We start from the raw sequence: 14,676 nt of genomic DNA, 5'->3' as shown, positions 1-14,676 counted from the left end.
TTAAAAGGTTGAGATTGCTGCTTTATTTTATAGCCTTTTTGGCTGATTAGTGACTCTTCTATGGGGGGGGGGGGCGCAAAAGTAATATGTAATATTATATAATATGTCATATATTAGTCTTGATTCCAAGTAATATAATAGTATTACTTTTCTAAGGAGTAATATGTAATAAGTAACATATTACTCTCTTGAGTAATATTGCCCAACACTGGTCATCATGAAATACTAAAATGGATCAAGCTCTCTGAAACCTCCTCCCAACTCCCTTCATGTGCTCAAGATATCACTCCCACAGTTAGCATAACGTGTGTGTGTGTGCGTGCGTGCGTGTGTGAGTGAGTGTGAGTCAAGCTCATGTCTAGCCTGTCCTTTGGTTAACTTTGAAGCCAAACAAGTTGTGTTTACATTTGTATAACTTATCCATTGTGTACATATTTCCATCTATAGCCTAGGCTATACACAGTATAGATGAGGAGGCTGCCATTGTCACTTCAAAGAACATACACTGAAGCAAACCTCTTTCACACCCTGGTTCAAGAAAACAGTGTTTTTTTCCTACACAGCCGACACCCCCCAGGGCCCCCACCCCCACCAGGACAACTACACTGTTGCCTGGTGTGGATAGGATGCATACATCAAACACGAAAAGTCAGACAACAAGTCATTAAATAAAATGATAGTCATAGAACATTGTATTGAAAGGATATTTCAAACATGTCAACTAGCTAGCCTACTGAAGGTCCTATCGGGAAATAAAAAATAATTAGCAATAATCCAAAAATGTCATTTCAAGATTCATTTCAAGATGTCACATGGTTGACATCTGGACCTGGTGGAAACGTATTAGGGCCATGATTAGGAGCGAGCTGGTAACCAATTATGTCCAATTAACCTAACCTTTGTACTTCAAGTTCAACTATAATGCTAGACACATCAAGATTGTTTTGAACATCACATTCAAGGTTACACTGCTTTTCACGTGAAAAGATGGATGGTTTGTGCAGGAGATTTCATATACCAGTAAGTCATATCTACTTTAAATTAAACGTGCAAAGCAAGACTATATTTACCTTGTTTAAGTCTTCGTCGTTCAGCAAGTGGGATTCCCTGGGTTTGAAACAGTTCTGACATTTACTTTTGTTGAAAATATTGGCTTGAAATTTCCGACAAGGATTGTCTTTAGTGGACATGGTTATATCTTCGTATAGTTGCACCAGTTGGTGGTGATCCTAGTTGCACCAACTTGGTGAAAATAGCCACTCAAAATTCCTTTGGAAACTACCCAGTTCCCCAATCCCAATGATAAGATCATGAACATATGATACAATAATAACTTCTCATATGACCAAAGAGATGGTCTTCATTTGGTACGTCATCCACCTGTCTAGAATGTCAACGTTGATGGCAATCTCACCACTTTAAACGTGAATATGAGCCACTAAAATATGAGCTAAGTAACATCGAGGATAGTCATGTTGTGAGAGGGGTGCCTCCCACCGCTCAGCTGATGTTTATGTTGCAACTTTTTCTCCCACTAAATGCTAGGTATGCCTCCCCCAAAAGTTGTTCAATGAGTTTATGTAAGCGCAGACGGGCGTGCACTAGCTAGGCTGCGAGTGAGTCTTCCTCGTTGATGCTTTCCAGGAAGATGTTGTGGATATTACGAGGCTTCACAGGTGACATTCCGGCCTCCATCACGCAGAGCGCAGCGGCATTACACAGTAGTTACACTTTCACCTCTCTCCGTCTCTCTCACTGTGGCTGTATCTCTCTCTCTCTCAGAGAAGTAATACTGGATGATGCATCATTAATACAATCCTTCTACACGCTCCATCCAGACCAACCGCTGCGGTCCAGCTTGAGAAGCGCCGTGCAGTCGGCGGTCATGCAGTGATAGTTATAGGTCCATGGTGTTATAGGTCCGACGCGATACACAGCAGCAGCAGCACAGCAAACTTGGACGCATTCTGTCGTTGTGTATTTGTTCGTGAAAATCCTCAGGCAGGACAGCCAGTCAGTGCGGGGACGAGGCGGGGCTGAAACGAACTGGAAGCGGTGAGTGACAGGCAGGACAGCCAGTCAGCGCGGGGACGAGGGGGGCGCAGGAAAAAAACACGAGTGAGGCGGTGAGTGTCAATGACGTGAGCCAACCAGAAACGTGCAACTCGCCCACAAAGTGGGGCCCGTGTTGTCATCATATCCAATGGAAAAGCTCAGAGATGTTCTGTGGTCTCTACTCATTTGGACTGGATCATGGTAGGTGGGCTTTAAAAGCATATCCCCCCAACGAGCCCCGAGGATTGAGCAGTTTCCATAATAATAATAATAATAATAATAATAAATATTATTATTTAATGCAACATGCCTCGATCGTGTCTGAGCCTTGAGCTGTTTGTGAATATTGTATTCGTAGGAGACGATTTATTCCAGCATGCAATAAGGTCAGACTGAAGAGGTCTTTTGTCCATCAATCGACTCTGAGGCTTAATCAGGATTTTGGCCAGAACTAGACTGAGCTGTGGACATTGCTCTCTGCCCTTATGTTTCTATGTATGTAACTGTATTTAATTTGTTGTCCTGTGTTATGTCAAATGTGTATATGTGTTGCATACAAGGCCGCTGGGTCGCAAAACAAATTTCAGTGCAAACTGACAAAGTACTATATCATATCATATCATATTCGCGAGCTGTTTAGTAGAAATTAAATGTGAGCCATATTCAACATTTCACTTTGATAAGCAAGTTAAGCAACCCTTTTTGTCTTTATGTCATAGAAGTGGCAATCTAATTCCTATTAAATTAGAGGGCAAAGTAATAATTTATATACCAATGGAGATACACTGCCAAACCACTTAATTTAGTGGTTGAGTTGTGCAGTCGAATGGATACAGTATGCTGGAGGATCATTCCCATACAGTGCTGTCTATCTGTACTGCTATGACAGCGCGTGGGAGACTCCAAAACATTACTAGGGATAAAAGTGAATCATTGTCTCCAGCGTTTTATTATGGGTATCTCAATCAGTGTCCTCATCGACCAGGACATGAACCCTAACTGTACCCACACAGTGCTTGTGTGGTATTGGTCTCTCTGGTCTAGTAGTTCCAAGTCAGTTCCTTTTCTTGCATGGGTTAGCTTTCAACCTTGGACTCAAGGAACTGGTTCAGGTCAATGATGGAGCTGTGTACAATTGTAAATACAGTATTTCTGGATTTAGAGCATGTCAGTGCATCATGAAAGATCAATGGTGCTTTGGCCTCATGTGAAACACATGGCTGGAAAGGCAAGTCACTGTCAAACCAATACTGAAGAGGATGTACAAAAACATAACAGCATTATACGGTTCAGTTATATTGTTGATAGAAATAAAGTTCAAGCTGTAGTGTAAACGTTTGATGACATCCATAACAGATGACTAAAATATCAGGCTATTCTGTGTACAGAAGTAATACTTATAACACATCTGCGTACATTATCATTGTTTATTTTATGCCATTTGTGTTAGACCGCACCAATGCAACTAGGCCTAGTAAAAACTCCTTGCAACAACACAGTTTTAAGGTCAACCACACCAATGCAACTCCTTGCAACTGCCATTGGGGATAATGGTTGCAAAATAGTTACAAATAGTTGCACGTTTCAAGGAGTTGCATGGCAAACCATTGGTGTGGAGTGTGCTTTAAAGAGACTCATGAGAGGACATTATGCTAAAAGAAGAGGCTACTTCAACACTGAAATCACTACACTTTTGACATTTGAACTTGGTGACAGTGAACCTGGGATGCTTTTCATGTTGAACCTCAACCTCAAGTGAAGATGGTCAGAGTAAAGATAGAACACAAACAATTCCTTTTGCCTTGTAAGGTTGCTTGTGCCACCTGCTGGTGAGAATTTAATGTTTAGAACAGTGGTTCCCAAAGTGGGGTCCGGGGACCCCCAGGGGTCCTTGAGGGATTTCCAGGGGTTCCCCAGTTAAATTATAGTTTGGAACCAAATGGACCCGTATGGGTCTGTAACTTAAATAAATTGGGGGTCCCAGAGATGGAAATGACATTTAATGGGGGTCCGTATCTTAATGCATGTCAAACTGGGGATCCTTGAAATTAAACAGATTGAGAATCACTGCTAGAGCCGTAAATATCTTCTCTTATGGGGGTCCCTGGCATATCTTTTCAAATGGGGGTCCGCGGGCTAATTAGTGTGAATTTGGGGGTCCTTGACATGAAAAGGTTTGGGAACCACTGGTTTAGACCATCTACCATCTAATTTGAACTAGTAGTACTACTGTACTCAGACAGTAAATTAAGTTGTTGTCATCTGTTATGTTTTAGAGGAATTAATGACTTCAAGACATTTTAATTAATTCTGAAAATGTATTCAATAAGACACTTTGTGGTATTCTTTTGCACATTGTTGCCTGTGCAAGCTTGACCCCAACCCTTTATTACGTTATACTCAGCTTTAGAGTATAGTAGAGAGGACATTAAAGGAAGTGAACAAGACATTTGAAGGGAGCTACTTCTTTTGTACAAAGAAATGATCAACCACATTAAGGTATTTTGAGGAGTGTGTAATGTCCAAGTTACCATGGGCTATTGCTTTTTAATTCTGTGTTGCTGTGCATTCTTATATTTCGCATGAATTACAAATAGCCACATGGTGTCGAGTACCACTTTCAAAATACATTAGGAAATACCAGGTACTATTTACCCCCACCTAAAATATTATGTACAAAATGTACTACACTTGCTACAGTAACCGCCTAAATTTGCCACAATTGCTTTGTTCTTTGGGGATCTAGTTCATGTATCCAGTTACTTTGCATCACTGAGAGACTTAAGTGCATACAATTCCACTGGGTGGACCATATTAAACAATGCTTGAACTGAAAACACTGATAAAATCAAAGACCAAGCAATCTCACATGACAGCCAGAGATTATGGCAGGCCATTTTTAACTACTTTGCTATTGGATGCCTTTTACATTTAATTAACTGTTTAAAATGCCCCAATAAAAAAGCAACACTAAACATTGATTCTTCATAGGGATGTGAAATGAAAACGGTAAGAGATACATTCTCAGATCATTAATATTCTTTATTTTTTAACAAAAGCATTACATTATTTCAAAGGGACATAAAGTAAAATAGAAAATGCAGCCTTTGTGTACATGCAGTAGTTTTATCTCTATCCTGCTGAGATTCCTAAAAGTACTTTCAATAACTTCTGTGCTTATAAACTACTACAGTATAGGCCCACGTACTGCATAATGCATACTTACCACTTAGTAAGCCCCATTTAATATTTTCTTATTTATATTTTTTAGTTTGAATTCAACATTAAAACACAGTCAAATGAATTTGACTCTGCTGTATCACCTTACAGTAGCTGCTATATAAATGACAGTATATGCCCAAGTAAAAAGGAAGTGTGTGCATTGTTAAGGCAAAAGAGAATAAGTTCTTTGTGTCAGGTGCACACAAAATAACTCAACATAAATGAGGATAAATAATACATAAAAAAAATCCATCTAGAAGAGCTTGACCTTCCTCTTCATGTCATTACGCTTCCAAAGTGGAAGCTGGTCAAAGTCGTGAATCTCGATTCCAAAGATGTTAAAGAACACATCTGGGGCCAGGTGACGCTGCAGAGTAGAGAAGAGATTCATGATTGCATAGTAATATTACAGTAGTACAGTATTGTCAAATTACATGACTACTTGATGTGTTAGCTAATGTTCAAGAGAATACACTAATTACTATTAACTAAAAAACTAGAAAAGTGCACTCCTTGGCGTACATGTCTCTGCCAGGCCGGGTTGCCAACCCATGCAGGCCTGGGTTAACTTGACCCGGGGTCTATACTTGGTCCCGTCCTTTTTTCCTCGACACCAAATCTCTTCTATGAAAATAGCCGATCTACAAGCTCACAAGGTGTCGTGAGCTTGTAGATCTATTTTAAGAAAGAATAGCGATGCTAGGGTTCATGTGGTTAATCCAAAATAAATTACAGTTTAGTATATACTCTAAGGGTGAAACGTGCTGCTGGAGGAGTGGGGTTACTTGTCGTCTATAATATTATACAGTGTTACCTCAAGCCTTGTTCTGTCAATATCCTTGGGAAGCTTAACACGCCCTCTGTTGGCGACAGTGAGCATTTCAAATGGATAGACCTGGATAAGGGAAATAGTAAATACTCGGTTGAGAATCTTATGCAAGGCATTTGCAAGACATACATGTCTCATTAAGACATGACCGTTCTCAAAATGTTACGAGGTAACGATTGAATTTGATCAGTCAAAATGAGATAAGATAACCAAGGCAATTGGAAAGCATGCAAAGTACATGGTCTGTGCACAGTCAAGTTTATTTTTTTGTATAAGATATTGGGGGGGGGATTCTTTGAATAAATCAAATGAATTACAATACAATCATTATTAGCCTCGGTTTTGAACAATGTAACAATGCAATGACCACCTCCAGGGGAGTTCCCTTTCACTCATGTCACTCACTTCACACAATGGTGATGTGAGAAATGTGCATTCACAGACACTATTGGGTTGTTTCCCAAGGGTCGTAGTGTTTGTACTGAAAAAGACAGAATAGTTACATGTCCACAATTTCACCCAAAGACAAGCTGGCTCAGGATGTCATGCCATGTGACACAGTGTCAACCACATGGGGGGAGGATGAAGGCCCTTTTGCTTTGGCCACAGTGTCAACGTCGTGAAGCAGCTGCCTCCTTCACAAGTGAGAGCACTTGCTGTACGAGGTGGGATCAGTTTACTGCTTGCTGGACATGTTCCAAACCAAGGCAGACAGCACAGATGGCACATTTTGTAGTCAGCAAGGAGCTGCAACACACATCTCCTCATAATATGATTGTAATAGACTTCTACCAAAGGCAAGGCGTCTGCAAAGGCACATTTCCCTTACCAGCCCTGCACATACTGCCTTCCTTCAGCCATGCAGGGGACCTGGGAAATGGCAATGATAATCTGTTTTTCTTGTGTTATTGTGTATAGCTAAATAATTGTTGAAGCCTCAGGAATTGAACTTCAAAACCATCCCTTAGTGAGCTACAAACTATGGTTAGTCATTTTAGTTCATTTTAGTACACTAAAATCCCATTGACATGCATTGAAGGTCAAATTGAAACACTTTATTATTTATTCAAAAGATTTGAAAGAAAGCCCAAGATTTGTAATCAATTTGCATTTTTTAAGTATTTGTAGTCAGGGGCGTAGCATATTACCTGCAGGCCCCGATGCAGGCTATTTCGTACAGGCCCCCGATCTTGCATGCTAAAGTGTCTCCCCTTTACCTCCCAATGAACTACATTTTACACTTATTATTATTGACAGGAAATGTAGTCTTAGTCGCGGTAACTTAACAGCGTGTTTGGGTGTCAGAGAGAGAGAGAGACTGAGAGAGAGAGCCTGTTTAGCCTAGGAGCTGGCCGGGCCCTACGACCTACGGGCCCTGATGTGACTGCTTCCCCTACAGCTACGCTAGTGTTTGTACTGCAAGTAAAACAGTACAACCTTTCACATTTACACTGGTGAAGATGAATATCCTTCGGGACAATACAAAATATTATTATTTATTATTCACATGACTGCATGTGCCATTTGTATTCAGTAATCTGAAATGTCTTGAAAGTGATGCAAAGAAATGTGGAGTAAAGAACAGCATGGACAATACTTGCTTTTGGTTCCAACATATTAGGCATAGACACTCCTCTGTCCATTCGTGCTAATGGACGTTGGTCATCATGGATGAGCTACAAAAATGGAGCGAGAACTGAGCAAACACATGTAATGGGATATCCACATTGGATTAATGTCCAAGTAGGATTAATTGAAGCTACTGTAAGCAACTAAAAGCCTAATGGCTACAACATCAAACAAAGCATACAGCATCTATTCTACGGCCTCACATAAAGTAGTCTACAAGACAAAATCAGACTGAAGTGAGTGGTGCTGTTGGTACTGTACTGTACTTTGTCGTACTGTACTGTACTGTTATTCGTAGTACTGTACTTGCATGGCAACATGTTGTGAGCTTGTAGATCTGATAATATTTGTGCTGTACGTGTGTTAGGCTGTGCAACAGTGACACTTGGTGGTGAACAAAGGGTACTTCTGTGCACATACATACATACATACATACATACATACATACATACATACATACATAGGTATGCGGTCTAGTCTAACTTGGACTCAGGGGGGTGGACGCCTCTGCCTTGCATAGTCCCCAGTGAATAGGCAGGTTGCCCTTCACTGGTAACCTTACTTTGGATTTTAAATATATTAAGGTATTGTAGGCTGGGATTTTACAAAAAAGCCCCCCTTTTAAATACATACAGACATACTTATAAGGTATGCCATCTGGTGGCTAATGAACCAAACACACATTCTCAGAAGTTGAAGCAGTTTTAGAGGACCCACTTTTAGGCCAGTGCAACAGAGCATGCTTTTGCCTTTTTTAAAACCTTACCCATTTTAACCAAATACATACATACATACATACATACATGTATGTGCATTGTGTTTTAGGTATGCGGTCTAGTCTAACTTGGACTCAGCGGGGTGGACGCCTCTGCCTTGCATAGTCCCCAGTGAATAGGCATGTTCATGTTGCTATTCACTGGTAACACCTGGTATCTGAAGGTGTTGTAGGCTTGGATATTACCAAAAAGCCCCCCTTTTAACATACATACATACATACATACATACATACATACATACATACATACATACATACATACATACACTTGGACTTTATAAGGTATGCCATCTGGTGGCCAATAAACCAAATACAAATCTCAGAATGTTGAACCAGTTTTTAAGGACCCACTTTTAGGCCAGTGCAATAGAGCATGCTTTTGCCTTTTTTAAACCTTACCCATTTTAATCACATACATACATACATACATACATACATACATACATACATACATACATACATACATACATACACACACACATTGCTGCCTGCAGTATCCTTGTATAGAGTGATTTCTGGTGGCTATGTGTGACGATTATTCTTTTATGTTTTAAAAGCAACTTTTAGTTTTGTCTGATTAATGTTAAGCAGCACTAATTACAGACATGCGCAGAGCAAGTTCAGTCAGGAAACTCAGTGCTGTTGCTGCCAGCCGTTCATTGGGCCGCCTCAGCATCACGTTCTCATTCACTTCATCCAATCACACACTCATTCCATCTTCATACCGGCTATTTAAACTGGAAGTTTGCACTGCTCTGAGTCCCTATGGTGCTGATGCGCTTGATCTGAGTACCTAAAAAGCAGATCCAATTCATCGCCAAAAAAAAGCAATAAATATATTGCTCATTTTATATTCAATAAATATATATTCCATCCATTCATGAGTTGTCCTGACTGAACTATAGACTTATAAAGAACTCAACTCAATACTAGACCAATGGTTCATTGCACAAGTATAGTGTGACCATTAAGAATGTCATAATGCAAAATGCTGCATAAATGTGTTAAGGTAGATACATTTCTGATGTGTAATAAAAAAGTGGTCTAATGAAATCGAGTTGGCCATTAAAGTCTATAATTAATCTCCAAACATTCTAGCACAGACAATGATTGTTATGTTAAATCAATCCATTCAAAATGCTGTAAAGACAACAGGAATTGGCAGCAGAACATATAGAATAAGAATATATACTTTCCTGCACATACCTTAAAATCTGAAAGAGAAGAGAGGTAGAGAAACTAAATATAGTAGCAGTCATTAAAATGACAACTGAAGTACATAAATCGTATCTAGTGTAACAGGACAGGACCTGCATACCCTTTACTCCACCAGTCAAGTCCCCATGACTGTTGTACTGGGTGAAATTGGTTGATTGTGGCTGTTAGAGAAACAGATGAATTAAGAGGCAATTAGGGATATGATAAGATACGAGTGCATGTAAATCAACAGTAATATACAGAGATCAATACATTTCTTATACCGGTGAGAAATGACAGATGACTGTATTGTTTTACTTCATTATTGTACCTCTTTATTATTATTGTCTTCACCGACTTCTTCTGTTTCTTGGGGGTATATATCTATATTTGTTGTGTGTCTATTGCATCATTGTTTCTAGGAAGTGGGTAGGCCTACACAATTTTTGCCTAAACATTACAACCAATTATTTGCACTTAAATTATGGTTGAGCCAATCAGAGTTTAGATGATTTCCATATAATATAATATATCTAATATATGAGTGTACTGTGTGCCAATTTCCTGATGTATTCCTGATAAAGATCTATCATATTAGCAGTGTGCAGACTTTATTTCTTTACGTTAGGACTGGAAAAACCACCATACCAGCACCTTGAAAAGCAGGACTCTGTGACATCTCAATTAAATTATGACAATTGACAAGAATTCAGTGTACTCAATTCAAGCAGTGATAATACGTTGTCATTGAGTGAGATAGATTTGTAACAATAATAATCACAGCGCTCTTACCCAACGGTGACCGTTATGACCGTAGCCAGGCAAAGACGATGTTTTGGACGTGAAGGTATTTTGATCTATGGGTAAGTTAATCAGTTCAGCAATAGGTTCTGCTACGATGAGCCACTTTAATTACTGTCAAACAAAAGCATTATAACTAGCTTAGTCGCAATCTATTCTATAATAGTATTACCATTTTTGGAGATAGAGTATGAAGTACAGGTGTAATGTTCTCTGTTCATTGCTTTCTCCGTCTCCTCCTTCAGAATGAGTTGTCCCAGACCAGACTGTATCTGTAAAACACAAATACATAGCCTTTAAGAATATTGTGCAATATTAAATTAACCACTTTGTTTGAGACATAACATGGTTCTGGTTATTGGAGTATCATTCAGCAGGTGTGTCAACCATTTTGCTGGTTATTTTCAGTGAGTCTTAGGCCCTTATTAATCAAACGCAAAAATGGGTGTATGCCAAAATCACCGCAATTTTCTGCATTTATCATTCCAATGTGACTTTGGACTTTGACGTACGTCACGTGTGGTCGGGAGCTATCGTATGCTTTGTCTGCACCCGTTTTTCTGTCGTAGACAAGCGGAGCAGCTAAAACAAATAATGAATACATGCAAGGATTTTGGGAACAGCTCGCTGCCTGTGTGCTGGAATATTTTCATGACATGGAGAGACATTGGAGACTGCTGGAGGTGTGGAGTTATCATATGTGCAACTTCCTCGTTTAAGGATAAACATGACGCGACGCTCGAATGTCAACTGTGCCGATCCAGCGCAAGTGGGGACCACATTGGGAGATATATTGGTAACCCAACCAGCCCACCACACACCAGTTTACTCGTATAATAATCAGTCACTCCATAAACATTCATATAATAGCCACCACTGGCTAACTATCTGTCATCAACGTGGTTTCATGTCGTGGCGGACATATCAGGCAGGGAGGCGAGTGGGCGTCAGGGAAACTCTTTTGTTTATTGGCTTTCCATCATATAACTGGAAATGCTTTCCATACGTTGTTTGGTCGTTTTCCGGTTATTCATGACGTTGTGTTGTTTAAATGATGCTCGGTTTCACCCGCGATATTAATCAAAGCTCCACCAAATTGAAGCTATAGTATCGGCTGTTAAGGATCACTTGATAAATGCCACGTTGATGTGGGCATACGCCAAAACCCACGCTCGAATTTAAGGCAGAATTTACACTCCATTGATAAATGAGGGCTTTATTGTTGGATTTGTCATTGTGATTATGACTGACTTGCCTTCTTGAGATGTTCATCTTGCATTTGTCTGCGTTTCTGGTGTTCATCTTCCTCTGGTGGTGACTGACTTCGCTCCTTTGATCCTAACAAACAGAGTTACAAAGGACAGTCACAATTTAATTCCTTTGAGCTCTTCTCGTGTAATAGTTTCAGTATCAATATATCAAATATATCAAAATACAGTCACACAGGTCAGTGTCCTAAAGTTAGCCAATATTAGAGAGTTTGTTTCTGTTTATTTTCATGCTCAATGGAAGATGGAACTATTTGAGTGATTCAATAACAAGATATTTCAGAATCTACAACAAGACACATTCCAGATGTAACCCTGCAGATGTTGGTGACCTCCGGTCCTGGGGGCTTGCATGGTATACTCACAGTGGGATTCGAACAGTTTCTGCCTGAAAGCCAATAAGAGGCAGGTACTGTAGGGTACAGTTGGGTGCCACCGATATTGTCCCTTATCATTTGACCCATTTAGGCCGGACCTCAATTTTTTTTTAAATCCTTCTAAATCCTCCAGTTTTCTGAAATAAATATTTTCACGATTTTTCAAAAATAGCAGACCTACAAGCTCGTAGCGCGCCACTCGGTGGCGCGCTATGAGCTTGTAGATCTGCTATTTTTCAATAGCTAAATTATAACATAATGTTTAAAACACCAAAAGGGGTTCCCGCCCAAAATGGGTTAACTGTCCTTTTGCGCAGATCACGCAAACCTCAGCAAAAAGAAAAGGACAATATCGATGGCCTCCAACTGTAGGTCTAAGGGTGGGTCTTTCCTGAATTAAGGTATAGAAAGGAATAACTCAGTGGAAGGGTTTTACCTAAGGTATGAAAGGAAGGAGGGCAGGGCCAGAAGTCGGTCTCAATCTTTGGTGTGGTGTCTGGGCTCGGAGCGTAAGCGGCAGGGAACGTAGCGGACTTGATGATGTCATCAGCAGACTTGCTTTGGGCTGGCATGGTGGCTGAGTCTGGAGGATTAGGAATTAAAATAAGTGATTTAACGGTGACTGGGTCTGGGCAGCTGTGAGTGAATATAGGTCAGGCTGTCACCTCAATGGCCACCATCAGAATCAAAACACATTTCACAATACCAATGAAATAAACAAATTATGCTTGCGCTGATGGGAAAGAGTTGGCTTTTTATGATGCTGGAAGTCTTTTCTAAACCATTCTTCAATATTCAAAAATGTCTTGAAAATGTTTGAAAAATAGAGGACATACCATATTGTTTGTATATTGGAGGTTTCCTATACATGTGCATGCCTTGGTCTGCAGATGAAAACAGAAAAGTAAAGTCAACATTGCATGTTCTGTGGAAAGCAATGTTTTAATTTGCAACCAGTGAACAGTACTAGTGACATCACATTATCAGATTGATACCATGCATCAAGGGAGTAGTACTACGGTAAAAGCCGAATGAGGGAGAAGGGAGGCAATTGGAATGTAATTGTACGGTTGAGATAGGGAGGAACATGACAAGAAAGGGACAGGAAGAGAGGGGGGAACTAAAACATAGAATGGAAAACAGTAGAGGTTAAACAAAAAATGATGAGAGAAGTATAGTGTTGAAAGACATGTGAAAGTCACTGGGGACTTCCCTTCAACAGAAGAATCCCAAAATGGGAGTAGAGGGCAGTCCATTGAAACCAAAATAAAATGTAATCATCATAATAAATCAGTTCTCACTGACGGTATTGAAACCTTGAATTTGGGAAGAGGTCGAATCACATGAAACATGAAGCAAATGCTAATTAATATAAAAGATAAGAAGAAGGAAGATGTATGAAGGATGTGAAGGAACATCTTGAGAAGTATACAGTAAAAAGGATGAGAGCAGTCTTCTAAATGTTGACCACTAGATGGCCCAGTGCCTCAAAAACACACACTCATGTAATACTCCCATGTATTTGGATTGGAATGCATACTGTAGCACCTTTACATATCACAGTGCCATTCTAAGGCAGGGGTTCTCAACCTGGGGGTCGCGACCCCTCGGGAGTTGCCAAATTATTTTGGAGGGTCCCCAGATTATTTTCAGGAAAATAAATGTTTTTCTTTTTGCAGCTGAATGGCTGGAAAATGGAAATTAAGAGTTAACTACCTAGTCTACATAGTAAATGCATAAACTTTCCTTAATGATTATATCTAGTTTCAGTATTTATTTCTCTATTTTTAAGGTTATTGTAGCAGTCAATTTGTATTGGGGTGGGGAGGGGGGCGGGGATCGCGAGACATGGCCAAAGCATTTCTGGGGGTCCCCAGCCAAAAACGTTGAGAACGCCTGTTCTAAGGACACAGACATATTTGTTGCCATGGTACCTTGGCACTGAGTGACTCGGGCTATTGTTTGCATATAAGGATGATAATCTTATATCTTTATAATCTAAGCTTTTTCTACTGCTGCTGGCCATTGTATCAATGTACATATATGCATTTAAGGAACAACTCTGGTATGATTCAGCAGAGGAGCGAAGAGGGGAGGATAGACATGTGCACAGGGGAGAGGGGGCTTACCGTCGACGTGAGGGAGGAAGTGGTGATTACAGGGGGAAGTGAGGCAGGTGTCATTACAGCCAGGAAGCAAAGAGCCTGCCAACCAGTTCCAAAAGAGTGGAGCAAGATTAATGAAGGCAAGGAAAAGGAGGTGGGAAGTTGGGAAGTTGTTTAGTCAGGAGCAGTTGAGAAGAATCAGCGATTCGGTGTCATCGTGAAAGGGACAGCAAGCTCTTAGGAAAATGTTGAATAGACTTCTAGAAGCCAGACGCAGTCACACTATTTGATACCCCGCCCAAACAAGGATTTCTCTGTCTGTCTGTCTGTCTGTCTGTCTGTCTGTCTGTCTGTCTGTCTGTCTGTCTGTTTGCATCTTTGTGGGGAAATGGCTGCAGGAATGTGGGCAATGGTCCCT

At 40.3% G+C, this 14,676-nt stretch overlaps 2 protein-coding genes across 4 annotated transcripts in view; both read right to left on the bottom strand.

Moving 5' to 3' along the window:
• LOC306915971 (myosin phosphatase Rho interacting protein) overlaps window positions 1-1,969 on the bottom strand; it is a 79,942-nt gene extending 77,973 nt beyond the window's left edge. For both annotated transcript variants that reach the window (XM_079493672.1, XM_079493673.1), the window contains exon 1: window positions 1,071-1,969. In XM_079493672.1, the coding sequence (XP_079349798.1) occupies window positions 1,071-1,190 (120 nt within the window). In that variant the 5' untranslated portion in view covers window positions 1,191-1,969. The remainder of the gene's footprint in view (window positions 1-1,070) is intronic.
• A 3,107-nt stretch (window positions 1,970-5,076) lies between these two features.
• LOC306915535 (actin-binding LIM protein 1-like) overlaps window positions 5,077-14,676 on the bottom strand; it is a 36,072-nt gene continuing 26,472 nt past the window's right edge. The window contains exons 13-22 of one of the 2 annotated variants that reach the window (XM_079492912.1): window positions 14,283-14,357; window positions 12,990-13,037; window positions 12,590-12,736; window positions 11,764-11,846; window positions 10,681-10,780; window positions 10,500-10,564; window positions 9,821-9,889; window positions 7,708-7,782; window positions 6,092-6,172; window positions 5,077-5,644 (exon numbers count right to left, since the gene is read on the bottom strand). In XM_079492912.1, coding sequence (XP_079349038.1) covers window positions 5,531-5,644; window positions 6,092-6,172; window positions 7,708-7,782; window positions 9,821-9,889; window positions 10,500-10,564; window positions 10,681-10,780; window positions 11,764-11,846; window positions 12,590-12,736; window positions 12,990-13,037; window positions 14,283-14,357 — 857 coding nt within the window. In that variant the 3' untranslated portion in view covers window positions 5,077-5,530. The remainder of the gene's footprint in view (window positions 5,645-6,091; window positions 6,173-7,707; window positions 7,783-9,820; window positions 9,890-10,499; window positions 10,565-10,680; window positions 10,781-11,763; window positions 11,847-12,589; window positions 12,737-12,989; window positions 13,038-14,282; window positions 14,358-14,676) is intronic. The other variant, XM_079492913.1, reaches the window with a different exon arrangement.

This window comes from Electrona antarctica, assembly GCF_951216825.1.
Source record: "Electrona antarctica genome assembly, chromosome: 22".
In the NCBI taxonomy this organism is placed as follows: Eukaryota; Metazoa; Chordata; class Actinopteri; order Myctophiformes; family Myctophidae; genus Electrona; species Electrona antarctica.
The sequence above is the reverse complement of the archived record's forward strand: the minus strand, read 5'-3'. Positions and strand labels throughout refer to the sequence as shown.